At 33.1% G+C, this 19,089-nt stretch overlaps 1 protein-coding gene across 1 annotated transcript; it reads right to left on the bottom strand.

Moving 5' to 3' along the window:
- Positions 1-4,660: 4,660 nt before the first annotated feature.
- On the bottom strand, positions 4,661-7,833 carry LOC150030980 (aluminum-activated malate transporter 9-like). Its single transcript, XM_090309361.1, has 6 exons — positions 7,325-7,833; positions 6,725-6,862; positions 6,316-6,585; positions 6,071-6,207; positions 5,788-5,934; positions 4,661-5,554 (listed from the first exon to the last, which is right to left on the bottom strand). The coding sequence occupies exons 1-6, from the start codon at positions 7,683-7,685 to the stop codon at positions 4,871-4,873; spliced, it is 1,737 nt and encodes a 578-aa protein (XP_090165487.1). The 5' UTR covers positions 7,686-7,833; the 3' UTR covers positions 4,661-4,870.
- Between the last annotated feature and the right edge of the window lie 11,256 nt (positions 7,834-19,089).

Raw genomic sequence — 19,089 nt, forward strand, 5'->3', positions numbered from 1 at the left:
TTAGATACAGGGTGATACCGAGTAACATACAGAAAGCAATGGGAACTAAAGTTTAGAAGGCTGCTGTTATGGAGGAGATAAGGGCTCTAGAGAAAAATGGAACGTGGAACCAGGTGATTCTACCCAAGGGGCACAAGACAGTTGGATGCAAATGAGTTTTCACTATAAAGTACAATTAAGATGGGACTGTTGTTTGGTACAAGGCCAGGTCAATTGCCAAAGGATTTACTCAAACTTTTGGGGTAGATTATTCCTAGACATTCTCTCCCGTAGCTAAACTCAATACTATCCGAGTATTGCTATCAGTTGCAGTTAACAAAGATTGGCCTCTGCATCAGTTGGATGTAAAGAATGCCTTTCTCAATGGAGAACTTGAGGAGGAAGTCTACATGAATCCTCCTTCCGGATTTGAAGATCAGTTCAAACAGCGAGTCTGCCGACTGAGAAAGTCGCTATATGGGTTGAAACAATCTCCGAGATCTTGGTTTGACAGATTTGCCACCTTTTTCAGAGAACAAGGGTATACCTAAGGGCACTCAGATCACACACTTTTTATAAAGAAGTTAACTTCAGGGAAGGTAGCAGTTCTCATTGTGTACGTTGACAATATTGTGCTCTCTGGTGGTGATGATGATGATGAAATTGTGAAACTCAAAGCAAAGATGACCAAAGAATTTGAAATTAAAGACCTTGGAAAGTTAAGATACTTTCTCGGAATGGAAGTAGCCCGGTCAAGGGATGGAATCTCAGTGTTCCAACGAAAATACACGGTTGATCTCCTAACGGAAACAGGAATGATTGGGTGCAAACCTGTTGACACCCCGGTTGAATATAATTCAAAGCTTAGCAATACTAGTAACAATTTCCCAGTCAATAAAGAAAGGTATCAGCGGCTAGTTGGGAAATTGATATACTTATTTCATAAGAGACCCGATATTTCATATGCAGTGAGTGTTGTCAGTAAGTTTATGCAGGCCCCTTGTGAGGAACACATGACAGTTGTTGAGCACATTCTACGATATCTGAAAAGTACACCAGGTAAAGGATTAATGTTCAAGAAGTCTGATAAATGTTGCATTGAAGCCTACACTGATTCTGATTGGGCAGGGTCTGTTGTTGATAGAAAATCAACATCTGGATATTGCACATTTGTTTGGGGTAATCTGGTGACCTGAGGGAGTAAGAAACAAGAAGTTGTGGCCAGAAGTAGTGCAGAAGCTGAGTATCGAGCCATGAGTTTAGGGATGTGAAGAAATCTAGTTGATGAAAGTGCTGTTAGATCTTCATCAAGACAATGAGCTCCCAATGAAATCGTTATGTGATAATAAGGCAGCAATAAGTATTGCAAATAATCCTGTTCAACATGACATAACAAAATACATTGAGATCGATTGACACTTCATAAAGGAGAGACTTGACAACGGAAGTACATGCATTCTTTATGTTCCCTTAAATCAGCAAATTGCAAATGTGCTCATAAAAGGTTACTAAGATAAAACTTTGATTATTGTATCAGCGAGTTAGGCCTTATTGATATTTATGCTCTAACTTGAGGGGGAGTGTTGAAAATCAGCTTGTAACCTTAAGGGTATTTTAGTAATTATATGTACCCTAGGGCTTCCCACTAGTCTATTTATTTAGCCTATTCTCTTGTACTTTGTGTATCAGAATTAATAATAAAAATCAGTCTCTATCTTGGTTTTTCTCCTTGTACTAGGGTTTCCACGTAACTGTGTTGTTATTTTCTTCCCTACTCTTTTATTTTTAACAAAAATAGTACTAATGATTGGATAATTATCTTTTTATCTCTAATAATCAATTTAGTGGGAGGTTATTGGTGGTTTCATGGTAACTGTGAGATAAAAGAAAAAATGTTTTCCTATTTTTGGTAATAATGTTGATTAATGTGATTTTGAGTTTTCCATACTCGGAAAAATACTCACGGAGAGTTGTCAAGTAAATTGGATTTACTAAGCGACAACTTGGAGTTAGTTAAACGATCGTGTAGTGTTCTCAGGCGATAGACATTTAGCTAAGCGATGAGCTAAACGATTGCATAGTTTTTCCTAAACGATTGGACATCTATCTATACGATAGGTTGTTCCATCTCCCACTTGCTCAATCGTTTACACGATTGTGGTTTCTCCATTTTTCTGCCTCAAACCAAGTTCACACAGAGCCCACCCTCTAGATTCTCACACCGAGAATACCAAGGTAACCTTCTTGGTGGTGTCTCACTCAACTCGACACTATCAAGGTTCTGTGGAGGCCTTTCGTGACCTCGACGATCGTTTAGTTGCGTGGTGTTCGTGCAGTGTAATAGTCGTGTTGGACGAACATTCATATGTTGCTGGGTTGCTATGATCGAGCATTCATGATCAAGGATCTTGAAGATGAGTCTACAAAGATTTGTTATTTCTTGTCCTTGATCCATCGTAAAATATGCTGTAATTTTTGTATTTCACATAATCATATGTTTCCGTTTGTGATTGTAATTGTAAAGTTCATATACGATTGTAATTTGGAAAGATCATTCTGCTACTCATGGAAATCCTCGTATTCGATTTCCTACAAATAAACACATCAAGGAGAAACTTTTTACTTAAACTTTAAACCAAAGAGCCCATTTCTAAAAAAGAAATATACGATAGCGTTGGAAATGAGTAAAAGAATTTTTAGAAATAAGTTTGCCCCATCTAAAGGTTGGAAAGATTTTCATAAGTAGAGGAGTAAAGCCAAAGAAAAATATCAGTCTAGCAAATCTTGAATAGGAAAGCACTTTGAGAGGTCTAGCTAATGCATCAAAGCAAGTTAAGATATCGTAGGACTTTAAATAAATGCTTGAAGACAAGCATTGTTTTAAATTTAGGGGTGTGATAACTTCTAGAAATACAAGTTATTTTACTTCTTTTATCTAAAAGAATTAGGAAAAACATCGAAAATGCTTTAGCTTAACAACGAAATCATGCAATTAATTACATTACGTGATCACTAGCATATAAAAATTCATAATCCTTGTAAATTATAAAATTTGAGCTTTTTGAATGCAGAAATCTACTTAAAGCGATGAAGCAACTGCTGCCGCTGGAGCGCATGGAAAAACCTGATGCCCAAAATGAAATCACATAAGTTCAATACGATAAGAGGAGACAAGACATTAAATACAACTGACGCATGGGTGGTGGAGGTCAAATCAAAGTTGGTAGCTGACATGAAAGGTTCGTGACAGGGCCAATGAACTGCTGATGCGAGGAAGGTAGCGCGACAGGGTGTAGAAATTAATGTCTGGTGTCAGTGCAATCATTAGTGAGAGACGCAAAAACTCCTCATCGATACCTATAAATAGCCACAAGATTTTTTGTCAAAAAAACACTAATGAAATTGGCGGATGCTCTGTAAAAAATCTCCATTCCTTCCCCTCGATAACTTCCTCCCAAGCTTCCCATTTGAGAAATCTTGAGTGAGAGTTCAAGATTTCCACTTGTAGTAGAGGAAGAAGGACATCAATCTCATCATAACCAACATAAAGCAGTCATTCAAAAGAGCCAGTTATATTTAACGGCTTGACTCTCTATTCTTATCTTTCGTTTTATATTTTTATTAGCATTTGTATTGTTGTATAACGTTGAGAAACTTTCATTACCAATATGAATGCCATCACATTTTCTTGTGTATCCATGTTCTTTTTACCAAGTATGAGCAACTAATTTCATAATGGGTTGAGGAAAATGAAACTAGCATGTATTAAGTAAATCACATACTGGCGTTCAACTTGTTTAATGCGTGCTTCATAAACTATTTTGATCGAGTCGACAGATTGCTCTAAATAGAACTAATCACTATTTGAAAAAGTAAAGAATTTCAGATCTCATTAAACAAGGAAAAAATACCTTTAGACATAAAGATACATCTTTTGCATTAGATACTATTGCATGCATCCTACAAATAGGATATTGTGGTTAAACGCACTGAAAAATGTAGCTTATGATTATGAGTAAGTTGCTTGAACGTGTGGTATATGCATTAATTCAAAAGTGTTAGTGGATATTTTTCTCAACCCTATTTCATTCACTAGAATCTTACATTTCTCTCCTCATCTTACTTTACTTGAACTGTGATACGCATTTTAGTAATAGTGATAGAATAGAACCAATCATTCGCATCCCCCTCCCCCTGTTTATTTGAAATTTTTACTTTTTAAACTTGTGGTACATTTTAATGTGACTCACAATTTGAAAGAATAAGATAAATATCATCAGTCTCGAGAATGAAGAGGTTCAAGAAATAGGAAAATTAAGAATACACATAAAAATACTAATCCAATCAATTATGACATTTTGAAAAATTGGAACATTTGTTATTCGACCAACATTTGTGTTATTCGACCAACTATCAAGACAAGTAAATACAGCAAACACGCTAATCAGGAAAAAAATTCCAATCTCTGCATTTTGTCGAATCTTCTCTTCATTTCTAAGCTTGTATTATAATGTATACTAGAAACACCGAAGATTTTCAACTTTCTTTGGTTCTACCCTTTAGCATAAGGCTGTAAAGAAGACAATAGCTGAGCCCAAAAGAAAGCATAATAGAATAGTGGTAAGGTTTCATTAAAGAAGCGACATCAAAAGTTATTTCATTAAAGAAGCGACATCAAAAGTTAAGTTCAAAGGGAAGATTTGATTTCACTACCATCACTATTTGTATTCATATTTTACATTTACATCAATTGTCCTAATGGCTCTAAATGCATATTAAACTTTTTTACACTGTATTCTATAACATAATGAGATTAGTATGTAACGAATCTAACTCATCGGGATTCATCCTCCCAACATCTTTGGCTAAGACTCTATCAATCTAACATATTCTATAACTTAAAGCAGTTGCACAACCTTGTCCAAAACCCAGGAGCTTTTAATGCTTCCCATTCCATAGGGTCATTAAACTTTGCTTTCTCACTCAACTCTTCAAAGGAGTCGACAAGGTTTTGCAGCCTTGCCACAAATTCAATCAACAGAGAAGTAAATGTAGCTAATGACAATGCACTTGCATTTTCATATGTTTTCGATTCTTCTTCCTGGATAACTCCATTTGGTTTGGCTGATACCTGTGCAGGCCATGATCCCAGTTTTTTGAACATTTTTGTGGGAGGGAATGCAGCAGATTGTACAGAGTTGATGTCTGATGACATATTGTCGTCCCAGCTTTTTGGGATAGGGAAGGCCCTGAGATCAAGGACAGCTTCACTGAGTGACCTGTATTCACGAAACCTTGTTTCTTCATCGTCCAAGTTGAGTAGTTCTTGGGGCTGTCCTACGTCCTCGGGACGATTGCCGATTTCCCAGCTCTCTGAATTGACTAGAAGGTAGGATTTTGCATCGATCTTCTTTTGCAGCTCTTCTGCAGCATCATGTACCTCAGAGAGTATGGCTGCTGAATCCAATTTCTCCATTTTCTTTAACTTGTTTCCAAGCTCACGCAACACTTTAGCACCTTCGTAACCTACCCTCCGAAGCTCATTGCCAAACACCTGTCGTCTTTCTGCTGAGGCCTGAACATCCAAGTATTGAAAGTAAGACCAAAGCCATATGCAACAATGGACAAAATAAATTAATGGGAACTCAAAATATTACTTATACAATGAATTGATGCATATTTTATGCAAAATGTCAAACCAACCAGGCAACACAGCATAATATGCATGTAATCGTTTATTTCGTTTACAAGTAGATATTGATCATGACTCGATGCAAATGTGAAGTTCGAGCATCAAGGACAAAGTACCTGTATTTCTGAAAGTATACATCCATGTAATGCCATGATAGCAAAGGCACAATGCCTCAGTGCACCAGCTACTTCAACATAATTTTTCCACGGATATTTAAGCATCTTGTAACGACCATGAGGCGGTTCCCAGATTGCAAATCCCATCTTCAGACAAGAAGAAAAAAAGGTTACAAAAAGAATAAAAAAGATGAAAACACTTTTCAGTCACTTGTAATTGTATTTCTTCTTATTTTTCTTGAAGGTGAAATAAAGAAAACCAGCATAGTGGCGTAAAACTCACCAGAGTTTCCTCTTGACTCAAAGATTCCATAGCTGACCTGTAGCCTTTGTACAATGGATCATCAGATGCTTGGTAGGTAAGGATTTTTGACGGTATTCTCTCATACTCAACACAATTAAGGTAGCTATCAACACATCCTAAATGAAGGGAAAGTAGTTGAGCAGAAACGATCACAATCACAAAAGATTTGGTATTATAATTAAATTTGACTAATACCAGCTTTAAATAGAAAAAAGCTAACCGACCTTCTAAGGATGATGCCACGCCTGCAAAGTTTTTAACTACTAGATTATGTAGATCCTCACCAGCCCAAATGGGGTAAATGCATATGTTTACAACCAAACACACTCCAGCGCCAAGTGCAATGAGCAAGAATCGCGTCACGGCTGTATGGATAAATTCTCGAGTTCTATATCCCGACACCATTATGAAACAGTACGTCAACAAGAAGACTCGAAATCCATATTCATAAGGCTTCATGGTGGGATACAGCTTAGCATAAGTAGCAAAGAATCCTGCCAAAACATCATAAAGCTACCAAATCAGAGATTCTTTACATAAAGTAAACTGAAGGAAGGGATCAGAAAAGACATCCTGTCAACTTGGAAATCATTAAATCAATGATCAGAAAGGGAAAAAAAAAAAAATACAGACCTGTTATAAAGATACTGATAACAACCACAACCTCTTCCCACTCTCCTGCAAGAACTGATAATTCTGCCATTCCCAACGCAAGACCTCCAGCTGAAAGTGTACCGATTCCACGGTTCAATCCTTTGCTTAGAGTTGCTCCTAAACACAATCATCATTTTGGTTCCAATAAGCAAACAGATCATGGTGGAATAACACAAGAGTTCTACATTTAGAGTACTCAAATTGCAAAAGAACATCAGAATACAGAGCAGAAGAAGCAGAAAACAAGAAGTCAACAAAGATGGGCCCATAAGTATAACATCCACAACATTAGTTACAAAAAAAAAATTAAAGATTTCAACTAACCCCACTTTACCAAAAAGACATTCAACAATTAGGTCTGAAGAGCAACTAAACAACAGTTCAAAAGGGCAACTATGGGCCATGCCAATTTAATAAACATTATTTTAGATAAACAGTTATGAGTAAGCTCAAGTTTCTTGGTTTCAGGGTATGATGTAATACATTAAAGTCTAGTGCAAAACGTAATCCAAGGCCAACTCAGAAACAATTAAGAAAATTTAAAACAGAATTAGAAAATAGATGGAAATTCAAGAGTACCAATGCTAAATTCGAAGACAACAACGACAGTGAGAATGGCCCAAACAGAGTAGCGGCTGAGCTCTTCCACGGGCTGTTTGAAGAAGATCAACAAAGAAATAAGCGTTAAAGCGAGACCCATCTTGGCAGAGAAAACGATCTTCCTAGGGTCGGAAACACCCATCTGCCAAGCCTTGTAAAGAACATCCTGAACGGAGCTCCATAGATAAGAGATTCTGTGATGAACAGAGGAACAACAGGAAGGATTCTCATGAATGGTTTCAATGGCGCTGAAACCCAGGTCTGGAAATTCCTTAGCCGAAAGAAGCTTCTCCCTCTTCTCGGCAAAACTCTGCTTGAAGGAACCGTATTTGGCGACCATGGTTGTGAATCGAAACTTTTGAACAAGGAAACGCAGACCCTTTTAATGGCGAAAACAAGAACCGAGGAGATGAGAAGAGAATCTGGAGAAGATAAACAAAACTTTTTCAAAGTGATTCCCAGAAAAAGGGAGAAAGAGAGTTGAAATTGGTTAACAGTGGTGGACTGAACTCAGCCAAATTATTGTTCAACAATTCCTCACATTTATCAAATGTATTTGGGAAGCCTTCATCCTAATTCTTCTCCCTATATAATTATTACTTTTCCTTTCCCTTTTCCTAATAGAAACACCAAACTTAATATATATATATATATATATATTATAAGAACAAGATAAATATATAGAGAGATTTAAATTCCTACAATTTAATTTAACTTTAAATTTTCCAATGTGTCTCAACCTAATTTAAAATCTAGAAAGATAAATGATTTTTAAAGATTTCATGAGTTAGGTTGGACGTATAATTTTTAATTTTTAATTTTCTAATTATTTATATAGAGTCACAATCTAATTTAAAATTTGGAAAGATAAAATATTTTTAAATATTTCATGAGTTAGGTTGGATGTACAATTTAATTTTCTAACTATTTATATAGAGTCTCAACCTAACTTAAAATTTGGAAAGAGAAAAGATTTTTAAAGATTTTAGACGTACAATTTAATTTTAAATTTCTAACTATTTTTCATATTTGAAACCTTTTTTAAAAATCTTTTCTTAACATTAATTCAAAACTCAAATTTGTTTTTTTAAGACCTTTACGGTTTATGTGTCAACGAAAACAAACAAGACTGGAATTAAAATTTATTGAAAATACAATAAATAAAATTACTTGAAATATAGGAATCAAAATAATATTTTAATATTAAATATATTTATTTGTTTTATCCTGTGTTCTCTCTCAGGGGTAATTCAGTAATATGATAGTAGTGATTTCATTTTCATTGGTGGGGACGGGACCCACATGATTTTTGGCATCCCACCTGTCATTTTCCTCATCGACATTCATTCCAAGGCTTTTTGTATTAAAATAAATTATAACTATTAATTCTTTGAACTATAAAAAAAATTAATGAAATTTGTCTACTAACATATAGTTACGTGATTTAGACAGTTGCACGCTTTTCAAAAGATGGAATTTGAAATGGTCCGTCACAATTCCATATTTCTTCGGCCATTAATTTTTTATTCATTTTAATCTCTAATTTTTTAAATATTCATTTTTTTTTCTAATTTTAACTTTCAAAATGGTTATTTTAATCTTTAAATTTTTAACTTTGATTCATTTTGATTTTTGAACTTTAAAAAATGACCCTTAAAAATAAGGAAAAATGGAAATGAAGGGATCAAAATAACTATTTTTGAAAGTACAAGGACAAAAATGATTATTTTAAAAGTATATAGAATAAAATGAACAAAAGTTGAAAGTAGGTAGACTAAAATGAACATTTTGAAAATCCAAAATAAACAAAAACTAAAACTACATGACGAAAATAGTATTACGTTTTTTTTATTATTATCATCTAAATATTATTTAATTTTATTATTCTAAAATATATTTTGTTCCTAATTATGATAGATTGGTCTAATAGTAAAACAAATAACTAATAAATGACTTTAATTAAATAAAATCAATTTAGGATGACTATTTACTCAAAATTTAGTACTTGACTGAGCGTAAATAGGAAAAAAAAATCATAAAGTTAATTTAGAATTAAATTTGTTTGAGTTAATTTGAATTTTAATAAATTGAAACAAGATTAAACTGAACCAAATTAAATTTAAAAATTTCCTGATAAAAAATGGCAAAAATATTTAAAAATCTATTTGGTGGAAATTAAAGTAAGAACACAGGAATTTGATAATATTATTGAAAAGTAATATGAGAAATTTACATCTTCACCCTTTAAAATGAAGAAAATGAGAGAAGCTTGTTCATCACATCTAAATTCTTCTTTCTTTAACCCAAAACCTGATCAAGGGCAATGATGGAAGCAATGATGCTAAAGATGGAATAGAAGAAGAAAGTTTTTTTTTTTTTTTTAATAAAAATAAAAATAAATGAAAGTGATGATAATGTGGATAAGACAAATGATGGTTGATAAATTAAAATTTATTCAATAACCTTTATATATACCAACCTTTAAGTTCCATCAAAATATCCCCAATCTCGTCTTTACCTTGGTCAATGACAATAATTGTGACATTGTATTGTAAGTAAATATTTAACATTCAAATTTTATATTGAATTAGTAAAATAAGTGTGTAATTTACTGATATGTCTCTTCTTATTTAAATGAAGTATCAAATTGAAGAGAAATTTTTTTTTGACTCTGATGGTAATTGAAATTGCAATGTAACATATTTAAAACGTCTTATATAATTGTAATTGCTATAATAATATTTATAAGTGGTACTATATAAATTAAATTTGTATGACTTCTTTCCACACGAAATTAATGTATATAGTCAATCAATTTAATGCCGTTAGTTTCAACAAATAAATGAAGGATACTAGGATAGTAATAGATTTAACAATTAAATATAAATTAATAAGTAAACACAACAGTTAAAATTTGTATTTATGATATTATTTAATGATAGCTTAGAATAGTTTAAGCTCACTGCATGATTAAATGACCTAATTGAAAGTGTCTACCCCATAATTAAACATTAAATTATAGCAAGTGTGTGTGATCAAATGATGTGTCTATACTTTTTTTTTAAAAAAATATAAACATAATTCTAATTTATTAGTTGGAATTATTGTTTCTGTTGTCTTAATGAATAACAATGATCAATATTTGTTTCTTTCAGATTATTTAGATTAATTTGAATGTTCTAGAAACATCATATAGAGCACTGAGATTCAAACAACTTTTTTGACAAGATACTGAAAGGATAATGGGTTTATTATGGTATCATTCTACCATTTTCTTTTAGTTTGATTTATTGAGGAGCTTAGCCCCATCTAACGAGGAGTGTTATATATATTACAAAAATAGATTTCCAACATAGTGTTCCCTGTAATCGAAATGGATCCATTCTTAAATGCTAACGCTAGCTCAATAAACGAAGAAATTGCAGTAAAAAGATACTTACAAATAGAGTATTGGTTTTTAGAGATATCATCTTTTGTTGTTGCAATGTTGAAGCCAGTTCCAATTGGGTTGTCGAGAAATAGAGGGCCAAATCTTCGATTCCATGATCGGGAAGAGTCAAATCGGAGAAAATTTTTGGGGCCTTAGGAGATGGAGCGGGACTCTAATTTGATATATTTATATATTTATAAATATATATTTATAATATATAAAATAATTTATTTATATATATGTTTATAATGTATAGGGTTGGATTGGAATCCAATATTAAATATTCTATTTTTAACTTTTAAGTCCAAAAAGCCAAGTCCAAACTTAAAAAACTAAAAAAAATTATCCTAAATTGAATATGGTAAGGATTCCCGAATCCCGTGGACGCGGGATTCTATTCCCCGATAGGGAATCCATTCCTATCATTATGAAGTGGAGGGAAATGGAAATGAAGCAAAGAAGAAAGGAAGAAAACAAAGAAAATTTTAACCCAATTTGTCCTTTTCCTACATATGTGTGATTTACCCAATTTTAATCTAAGGGATTAATTGCAACACTTTACAAAGTCTAGGAAAGGTGATTGATCAAATTAAAAATTTAGGAGTGTAGTTGTAATAAACTTCATACTTTAGGGGTAATTTGTGTAATTTTTCCTATTTTTTGTTATTGTCTCCAAAAATCAAGTCAAATTCCGAAAACTAAAATGTGAATTTTAAAAATTTATTTTTATTTTTAAAATTTGATTAGAGATTGAAATGTTTTTTTTTCCTTACAAAAGTCAACAGAATAATTTAAAATTTAAAAAGAAAAAGTATAAATTTCAAAAAATAGAAAATTGAAAATTGAACTCGATATGCAATAGTGCCCTAGTCTTTTAGAATTAAGCTTCTAAAAATACTACTTTTGTTTTCAATTGTTTCCTTATGTTTCACTATCATCTTTCAAAAACTGTGTTCAAAATCAAAGTCATGTTCCGAAAACCTAAAAAAATATATATTAATTTTTATTTTTTTTAAGATTTGGACTAAAAATTCAATTGTATTCTTTAAAGTGGTATGGACCATACAAAATAAATGGAGAGAAAATAAGCACAACAATAGAAAAGATAAAAGAAAATATATTCACATGAATATTTAATTAACCTACAATAAATTACACTTTTAATCTAGAAAGAAAATTTTCATTTAATCTTTAGAATTTAAAGGGTTAATGGGAGAAATAAGGTGGTTTTAGAAGTTAATTGGTAAAAAGGATGGTTTTCAAATTATTTAAGAAAAATAGATGAAATTTTGTCCAAATTTTGTTCACCACACATTCTATAATTTTTTTTAATAATATTTTGACCCGTCAGAACTGGAGACACATTCAATTCATCAAATAATTTTTTTTTAAGAAAAGAAGAAAATTGAATTGAATGCGTGTGTTGAGGTGTTATTTATGATTATTAATATTAAATATGATTTAATATATGGTTATTTAATTAATGTGTCAATTAATTAAATAAAGGATTATTTAATTAATTAGCACTAAGGGCATAAAAGGAAATTCTTGGAAAATGGGTTAATCCTTCCCTATATAAATACATCCTTGTGTTAGCATAAATACTCTATATCTATATTGAATAGATAAGCCCTAGAATCATTCATGTCAAATTGTCAAGAATATATACATACCAGATTCCATTGAAAGATCCATTGAAAGATTTATGATGACCTTAAAATTGCGACTATTATCTTCCTCAACCAAAGCTCCAAATGCCCTAAGTGGGATAAGATGAGATTCAAGAAAGACTGAGTGCTTATTTCTTTAGTATATTGGGGACCATAGCCTAAGGTAGTTCAATTAGGGTTCCCATTAAACCCTAATTAACTAGGAATGGGCTTCTACCCATTAAGTCCATACTCAATTAGGAATCTAGGGCCTTAATTAATTAGATCACATAATAGGGCCCAATCTAATAAAATAACCCAATGTGATAAATTATTAATCCACATACATAGCCCATACTTTAATTAAACATATTATTATTTAAATATGTCTAACAATCTCCCACTTGGGCTATGTTTATGTACATAGATCACATAAACCTTAAGCGCGCATAAACAGGTTATTTCAATAATAGAATTCCCCTTTAGTTCAATCTGGTCCATCTCCTGTATTAGCACAAAATCAAGGCGGTTTTCATCACTACCCTTGTAACTAAACCTTCTTTGATCACCAATTCCAATACATTTAATGACATAGATCACGTATGGATGGATAGCATGGAAACTATATGCAAAGTGATCTAGATCACGCCTGTTTCCAACTGGTCCAAATTGCTTAATGAGATCATTCTAAAAAACTTTATGCTAAACTGCATGCATGATAAACAAGTTCAGATAATAAAACATAAACCATCAAATTTATTCTATATAGAAAATAAACAAAATAAGGTCGAAGAACATCCTCAATAACAAACTCCCACTCAACCATGGAATCAGAAAAGTGACTAACACCCATGTGAGCAATATGCTCATGAAAAACTTTAGGTGGTAAACCTTTAGTCAATGGATCTGCAACCATAGAGTTTGTTCCTATGTGTTCTATCGAAATTTGACCATTCTGAACTCTTTCTTTAACAACCAGAAACTTCACGTCTACATGCTTTGACTTCGTATTGCTTCTGTTGTTGTTGGAATGCATCACAGCCGACTTATTGTCACAAAATAATTTTAGTGGTCTTTCTATGCCAACCACTATCCGCAGCCTAGTGACAAAATTTCGCAACCATATTCCATGATTGGATGCCTCATAACATGCTATAAACTCTGCAGCCATAGTAGAAGAAGCCATAAGTGTTTGTTTAACACTTTTCCAGGATATAGCTCCTCCAGCCAACATGAAGATATAGCCTGAAGTGGATCGCAAAGCATCTTGACATCCAGCATAATCAGAATCAGAATACCCAATGATCTCCAAAACTTCTGATCTCTGATAAGTGAGCATATAATCTTTTATTCTCTGTAAATACCTCATAACCTGTTTGGCTGCTTTCCAATGATCCATCCCTGGGTTACTCAAATATCTGCCTAATACTCCAACTATGAACGCAATATCTGGACGCGTACATACTTGAGCATACATTAGACTTCCAATGGCCGATGCATAGGGAACCTTCTACATCTCCTTAGTCTCGAGTGTGGTCTTGAGGCATTGACCTAAATGAAATTTATCACCTTTAACAATCGGGGTATCTCTTGGCGCATAATCTTTCATGCCAAATCTACTCAAGATCTTTTCAATGTAGTTCTTTTGTGACAATCTCAAAATACCTTGAGAACGATCTCGCAGTATTTTAATTCCTAATACAAAAGAAGCATCACCAAGATCCTTCATCTCAAAATTTCTTTTGAGAAATCTCTTAGTGTCATGCAATAAACCTACATCATTACTAGTATGAGTATGTCATCGACATATAACACCAGAAAGATTGATTTACTCCCACTGAACTTGTGATATACACAATCTTCCACAATGTTCACCTCAAAACCAAATGAGGTTATCACTTTATGGAATTTATGATACCATTGACGAGAGGTTTTCTTGAGACCGTAGATGGATTTATTTAATTTACACACCATAGACTTTGAATTACCAGATACAAGGTTTTCTGGTTGCACCATATAAATCGTCTCATCAATGTTCCCATTGAGAAACGCGGTTTTTACATCCATCTGGTGTAGCTCTAAATCAAAGTGAGCTACTAGTGCCATGATTACCCTAAAAGAGTCTTTCGATGAAACCGGAGAGAAAGTCTCTTTGTAATCAATGCCTTCCTTTTGAGTAAAACCCTTTGCAACAAGACGAGCCTTATATCTTTCGATATTGCCATGTGAATCCCTTTTGGTTTTAAATATCCATTTACAACCTATGGGTTTCACTCCTGATGGCAGTTCGACAAGTTCCCAAACGTCATTGTCTTTCATGGATTTTATTTTCTCTTCCATAGCACTTATCCACTTTTGAGAGTTAGAACTTTGTAAAGCTTGTTGGAAGTTGATTGGATCATCTTCCATTACGCCTACATCATCCTAATGTTCTTGAAGAAACACAATATAATCATCTGGAATTGCACTTCTTCTCTCTCTAGTAGATCTTCTTAATGACAATACTTGAGGTTGTTGAGTTTGAACTTCAGGTTCAACAACGGGGACTTCAATGTTGTCTTGTTCTATAATTGGTTCAACAATGAAGTCAGGAATTGAAGCCTGAACATCATTTATAATCACATGAGGAAAAGAAACCAATTCCTCTTCAAAGACAACTTTCCTTATATTATCTTCCCCCCCAAACTCAACATCCTCAAGGAATCTAGCATTTCCTGTCTCAAACAATGATCTAGAAGTGGGATCATAAAACTTGAAACCCCGAGAGTGCTCAGAATACCCAACAAAATAGCAGCTAATAGTTCTTGAGTCCAATTTTCTTTCATTAGGCCTATAAGGCCTAGCCTCAGCTGGACAACCCCAGATGTGAAGATGCCTAATACTAGGCTTCTTTCCTGTCCACAGCTCATAAGGGGTTTTAACTACTGCTTTACTAGGTACCCTATTAAGGATATATGTTGCAGTCTTTAGTGCCTCACCCCAGAGGGATTCTGGTAGAGAAGAATGACTAATCATACTTCTTACCATATCCTTAAGTGTTCTATTTCGCCTCTCCGCTACACCATTCATGCTGGGTTTGCCCGGCATAGTGTATTGCGGGACGATTCCACATTCCTCTAGGTATTTGGCAAAGGGCCCTGGACGTTGTTCACCTGATCCATCATATCTACCGTAATATTCACCACCACGATCAGATTTGACAGCCTTAATTTTCTTTCCAAGTTGAAGTTCGACTTCAGCTTTGAAAGACTTGAAAACGTCCAAGGATTTAGACTTCTCATGAATTAAATATAGGTACCCATATCTTGAATAGTCGTCTATGAACGTAATAAAATATTGTTGTCCATTCCAAGAGGCCGTAGGGAATGGACACAAATGTCTGTATGTATTAGTTCTAAGACATCTGAGCATTTGTTGGCACCTAATTTTCTTATGTTTGTCTGTTTTCCCTTAATACATTCCACACAAACGTTGAAGTTACTTAAATCAAGGGAATCAAGAATTCCATCTGACACAAGTCTCTGAATTCTCTGTTTAGAGATGTGACCTAAACGCTTGTGCCATAACATAGCGGAATTCTCATTTAATTTACGCTTTGTACCACATGAATTAGATAATAGGATCTTGTTAAATGAAGCAAAAGAATCAAGCATATATAGATTATCAATTAAAGAACCGGTACCAATAAGCTTAGAATCTTGAAAAAGACTAACTTTATTATTTCCAAAAGAACAAGAAAAACCAAATTTGTCCAAACTAGAAATAGAAACTAAATTCCGTCTAAATGACGGTACAACAAAAGTCTCATTCAGATCCAAATAACAACCAGTTTTTAAAAGTAGTCTAAAATTTCCAATAGCTTCAACTGGAACTGCTTTGACATCGCCCACATAGATGAATCTTTCAGCATCACTTGGCGGCTGGCTTCACAGGCAACCCTGCATTGATATACTTATGTGAGTAGTAGCACCAGAATCTACCCACCAAGTATCTGTAGGTACAGAAGCTAAATTAACTTCAGAACAAACCAAAGTAAGTAGTTTACCCTTCTTTACATGCCACTTGGCGTATTTGGGACAATCTTTCTTGAAGTGACCTTTCCTTTTACAGAAAAAACAAGGATTTTCAGTAGCTTGTTTCTTGTTTTTATTCTGCTGAGATGTCCCTTCTGCAACATCCACAATTTTCCTTTTCTTCTTATCACGAGAGCATGTTGCCAAATGAGTACTTTCTATCTTTTCTCTCTTAATCCTATCTTCTTCTTGCACACATTGTGAGATAAGCTCATTAATACTCCATTTATCCTTCTGAGTATTATAGCTTATCTTAAACTGAGTGAATTGTGCAGGAAGAGAGATAAGTACCAGATGCACGAGTAAATTTTCATTTATCTCGATATCAAGTGCCTTTAATTTACCTGTGAGATTGGACATTTCCATAATGTACTCCCTTATGTTTCCATTGCCCTTATACCTCATAGAAGTTAAAGAAGTCAAAAGACTACTTGCTTCCCCTTTCTCATTTTTAGCAAAATATTTCTCAATTTAAGCAAGAAACTTATTGGCATTTTCACTTTCTGTGATAGAGCCCTGAAAAGACTCCGGAATGGAGTGCCTAATGATCATCAGACACATGCGATTTGACCATTCCCACTTCTCTATATTAGCCGTATTTGGCTGTTCCTCAATAGAAGTAGGTTTATCGATCCTTAATGCAAGGTCCAAATCCATACACCCGAGAAGTATCTCTAAGCTTTCCTTCCAAATCTTGAAGTTCGATCCATTCAACTTAGGGATTGAACTCAGATTTCCAGATATTTGAGTAAGACCAACTGAAACAATAAACAACAAAACATATGCTCACAATTAAAATATAACAAAATAATTTCACATATGTGGTGAGCCCCTTTAACAAGATACCTAACACAATATTGATGTGCAGCCTTTGGGCAACAATTGTAAACTCTGTCAAAAAATAGCCTTTCTTTGGACCGACTATTTTTCACATGAGCAATCCTTATAATTGTCACATACTCATTACCACATACATACCCACAATTTGGCCAAATAATTATCTTCCTTTGGGCCGATAATTATCCGCATAAATTCATGAATATGCACATCTTATATTTTAGAATTAAATTAATCTAGATAACAGAAGTTACTTTGGTAACATATTATTTTGACCAACTCAATCTAAAATATAAGACACAATAATATAATAACATTATTGTACAAAAATAAAAGAGGAAGAACACCAAATAGTCTTTACCAATATTCACTTAATAATTGCATACACATAATACAATTAAAGCAACAAAACATGTGAATATCGCTAAATATCATCAATCAAATTTAAATCTAAATTCACCAAAATATCAATCAAATTTAAATTTAAATTTACCACATTATCAATCATATTTAAATTTAAACCATAGCATGATCAATTAATCTTGATTCCACAACATGATTATTTAAATCTTGACTTAAATCACTAGTAAAATTTTAGATTCAAATTCACAAACCTTATTAATTTAAAAGCTAGATTTAAATTCACTCAATTATCAATAATCAAGATCAAGAACTATCGGCAAGATCAAACAAGATCATATAAGAATCGCCGGAAAAATCAAATGGATTGATTACTAAACTAAGAACATCAATGAAAATTTCTCCCAGAATAGCCTTTTCTAATAAACATGATTTTTTTTTTCATGTCCACAACTTCATTCAAATTTATTAAATTAATACTGCTATTCCCTTTAAAAAAAAAAACTTAAATCCACTAAATCTATCAAATTGAAATCCACCTAATTCACCAAATTTCTCAAACTAAAATCAAATTAAAAGCATCAACAAGAAATTGGGAAATTCAAATTTATAAAACAATTTGGATTCCATTGAATTGGACATTATCAAATATATATATATATATATATATATATATTTTAAAAACAAATGAAACGAATTCAAAACCACCTAATTGAATGATTTCAATAAACATGCGGCTAATGAAAAGTCGCTCGCCGATGGAGGTGGAAAATCAGTGCACTGCAATTTTTTTTTTTTTTTTTAATTCTTTAAACTTCTTTACCAAAAAATTGAATCAATATCCATGACAAACAAATATGAATCGACAATTCAACATGAAATCCATGCTCTGATACCAATTGTTAGCATAAATACTCTATATCTATATTGAATAGATAAGCCCTAGAATCATTCATGTCAAATTGTTAAGAATATATACATTCCATTGAAAGATTTATGATGACTTTAAAATGGCGGCTATTATCTTCCTCAACCAAAGCTCCAAATGCCCTAAGTGGGATCTCTCTCTAGATGGGATTCAAGAAAGACTGAGACCATGGTCTCCTTATATACTAGTTCAATTAGGGTTCCCATTAAACCCTAATTAACTAGGAATGAGCCATTAAGTCCATACTCAGGAATCTAGGGCCTTAATTAATTAGATCACATAATAGGCTCAATCTAATAAAATAAATAAATTATTAATCCACATACATAGCCCATACTTTAATTAAACATATTATTATTTAAATATGTCTAACACCTTATAGTTCTTTTAGATAAGGTTTTGACATTACACAAAATCTTAGCTTCCAACTTCCACGTTTTCTCTAGAAATTCTCTTCCCTTTTCCCT

The sequence above is a fragment of the Benincasa hispida genome, unplaced genomic scaffold (assembly GCF_027475165.1).
Source record: "Benincasa hispida cultivar pf3 unplaced genomic scaffold, pf3_genome.v1.1 HicScf1543, whole genome shotgun sequence".
NCBI classification, from domain to species: domain Eukaryota; kingdom Viridiplantae; phylum Streptophyta; class Magnoliopsida; order Cucurbitales; family Cucurbitaceae; genus Benincasa; species Benincasa hispida.

Bases quoted from the DNA above. Each gene is read 5' to 3' on its own strand.
- LOC150030980 (XM_090309361.1), bottom strand. From the start codon at position 7,685: ATGGTCGCCAAATACGGTTCCTTCAAGCAGAGTTTTGCCGAGAAGAGG. The intron at 5,935-6,070 runs GTGAGTTTTACG...TCTTGTCTGAAG, and splicing joins TGAGTCAAGAGGAAACTCTG to ATGGGATTTGCAATCTGGGA. The intron at 5,555-5,787 runs GTACTTTGTCCT...TTGGATGTTCAG, and splicing joins GTATACTTTCAGAAATACAG to GCCTCAGCAGAAAGACGACA.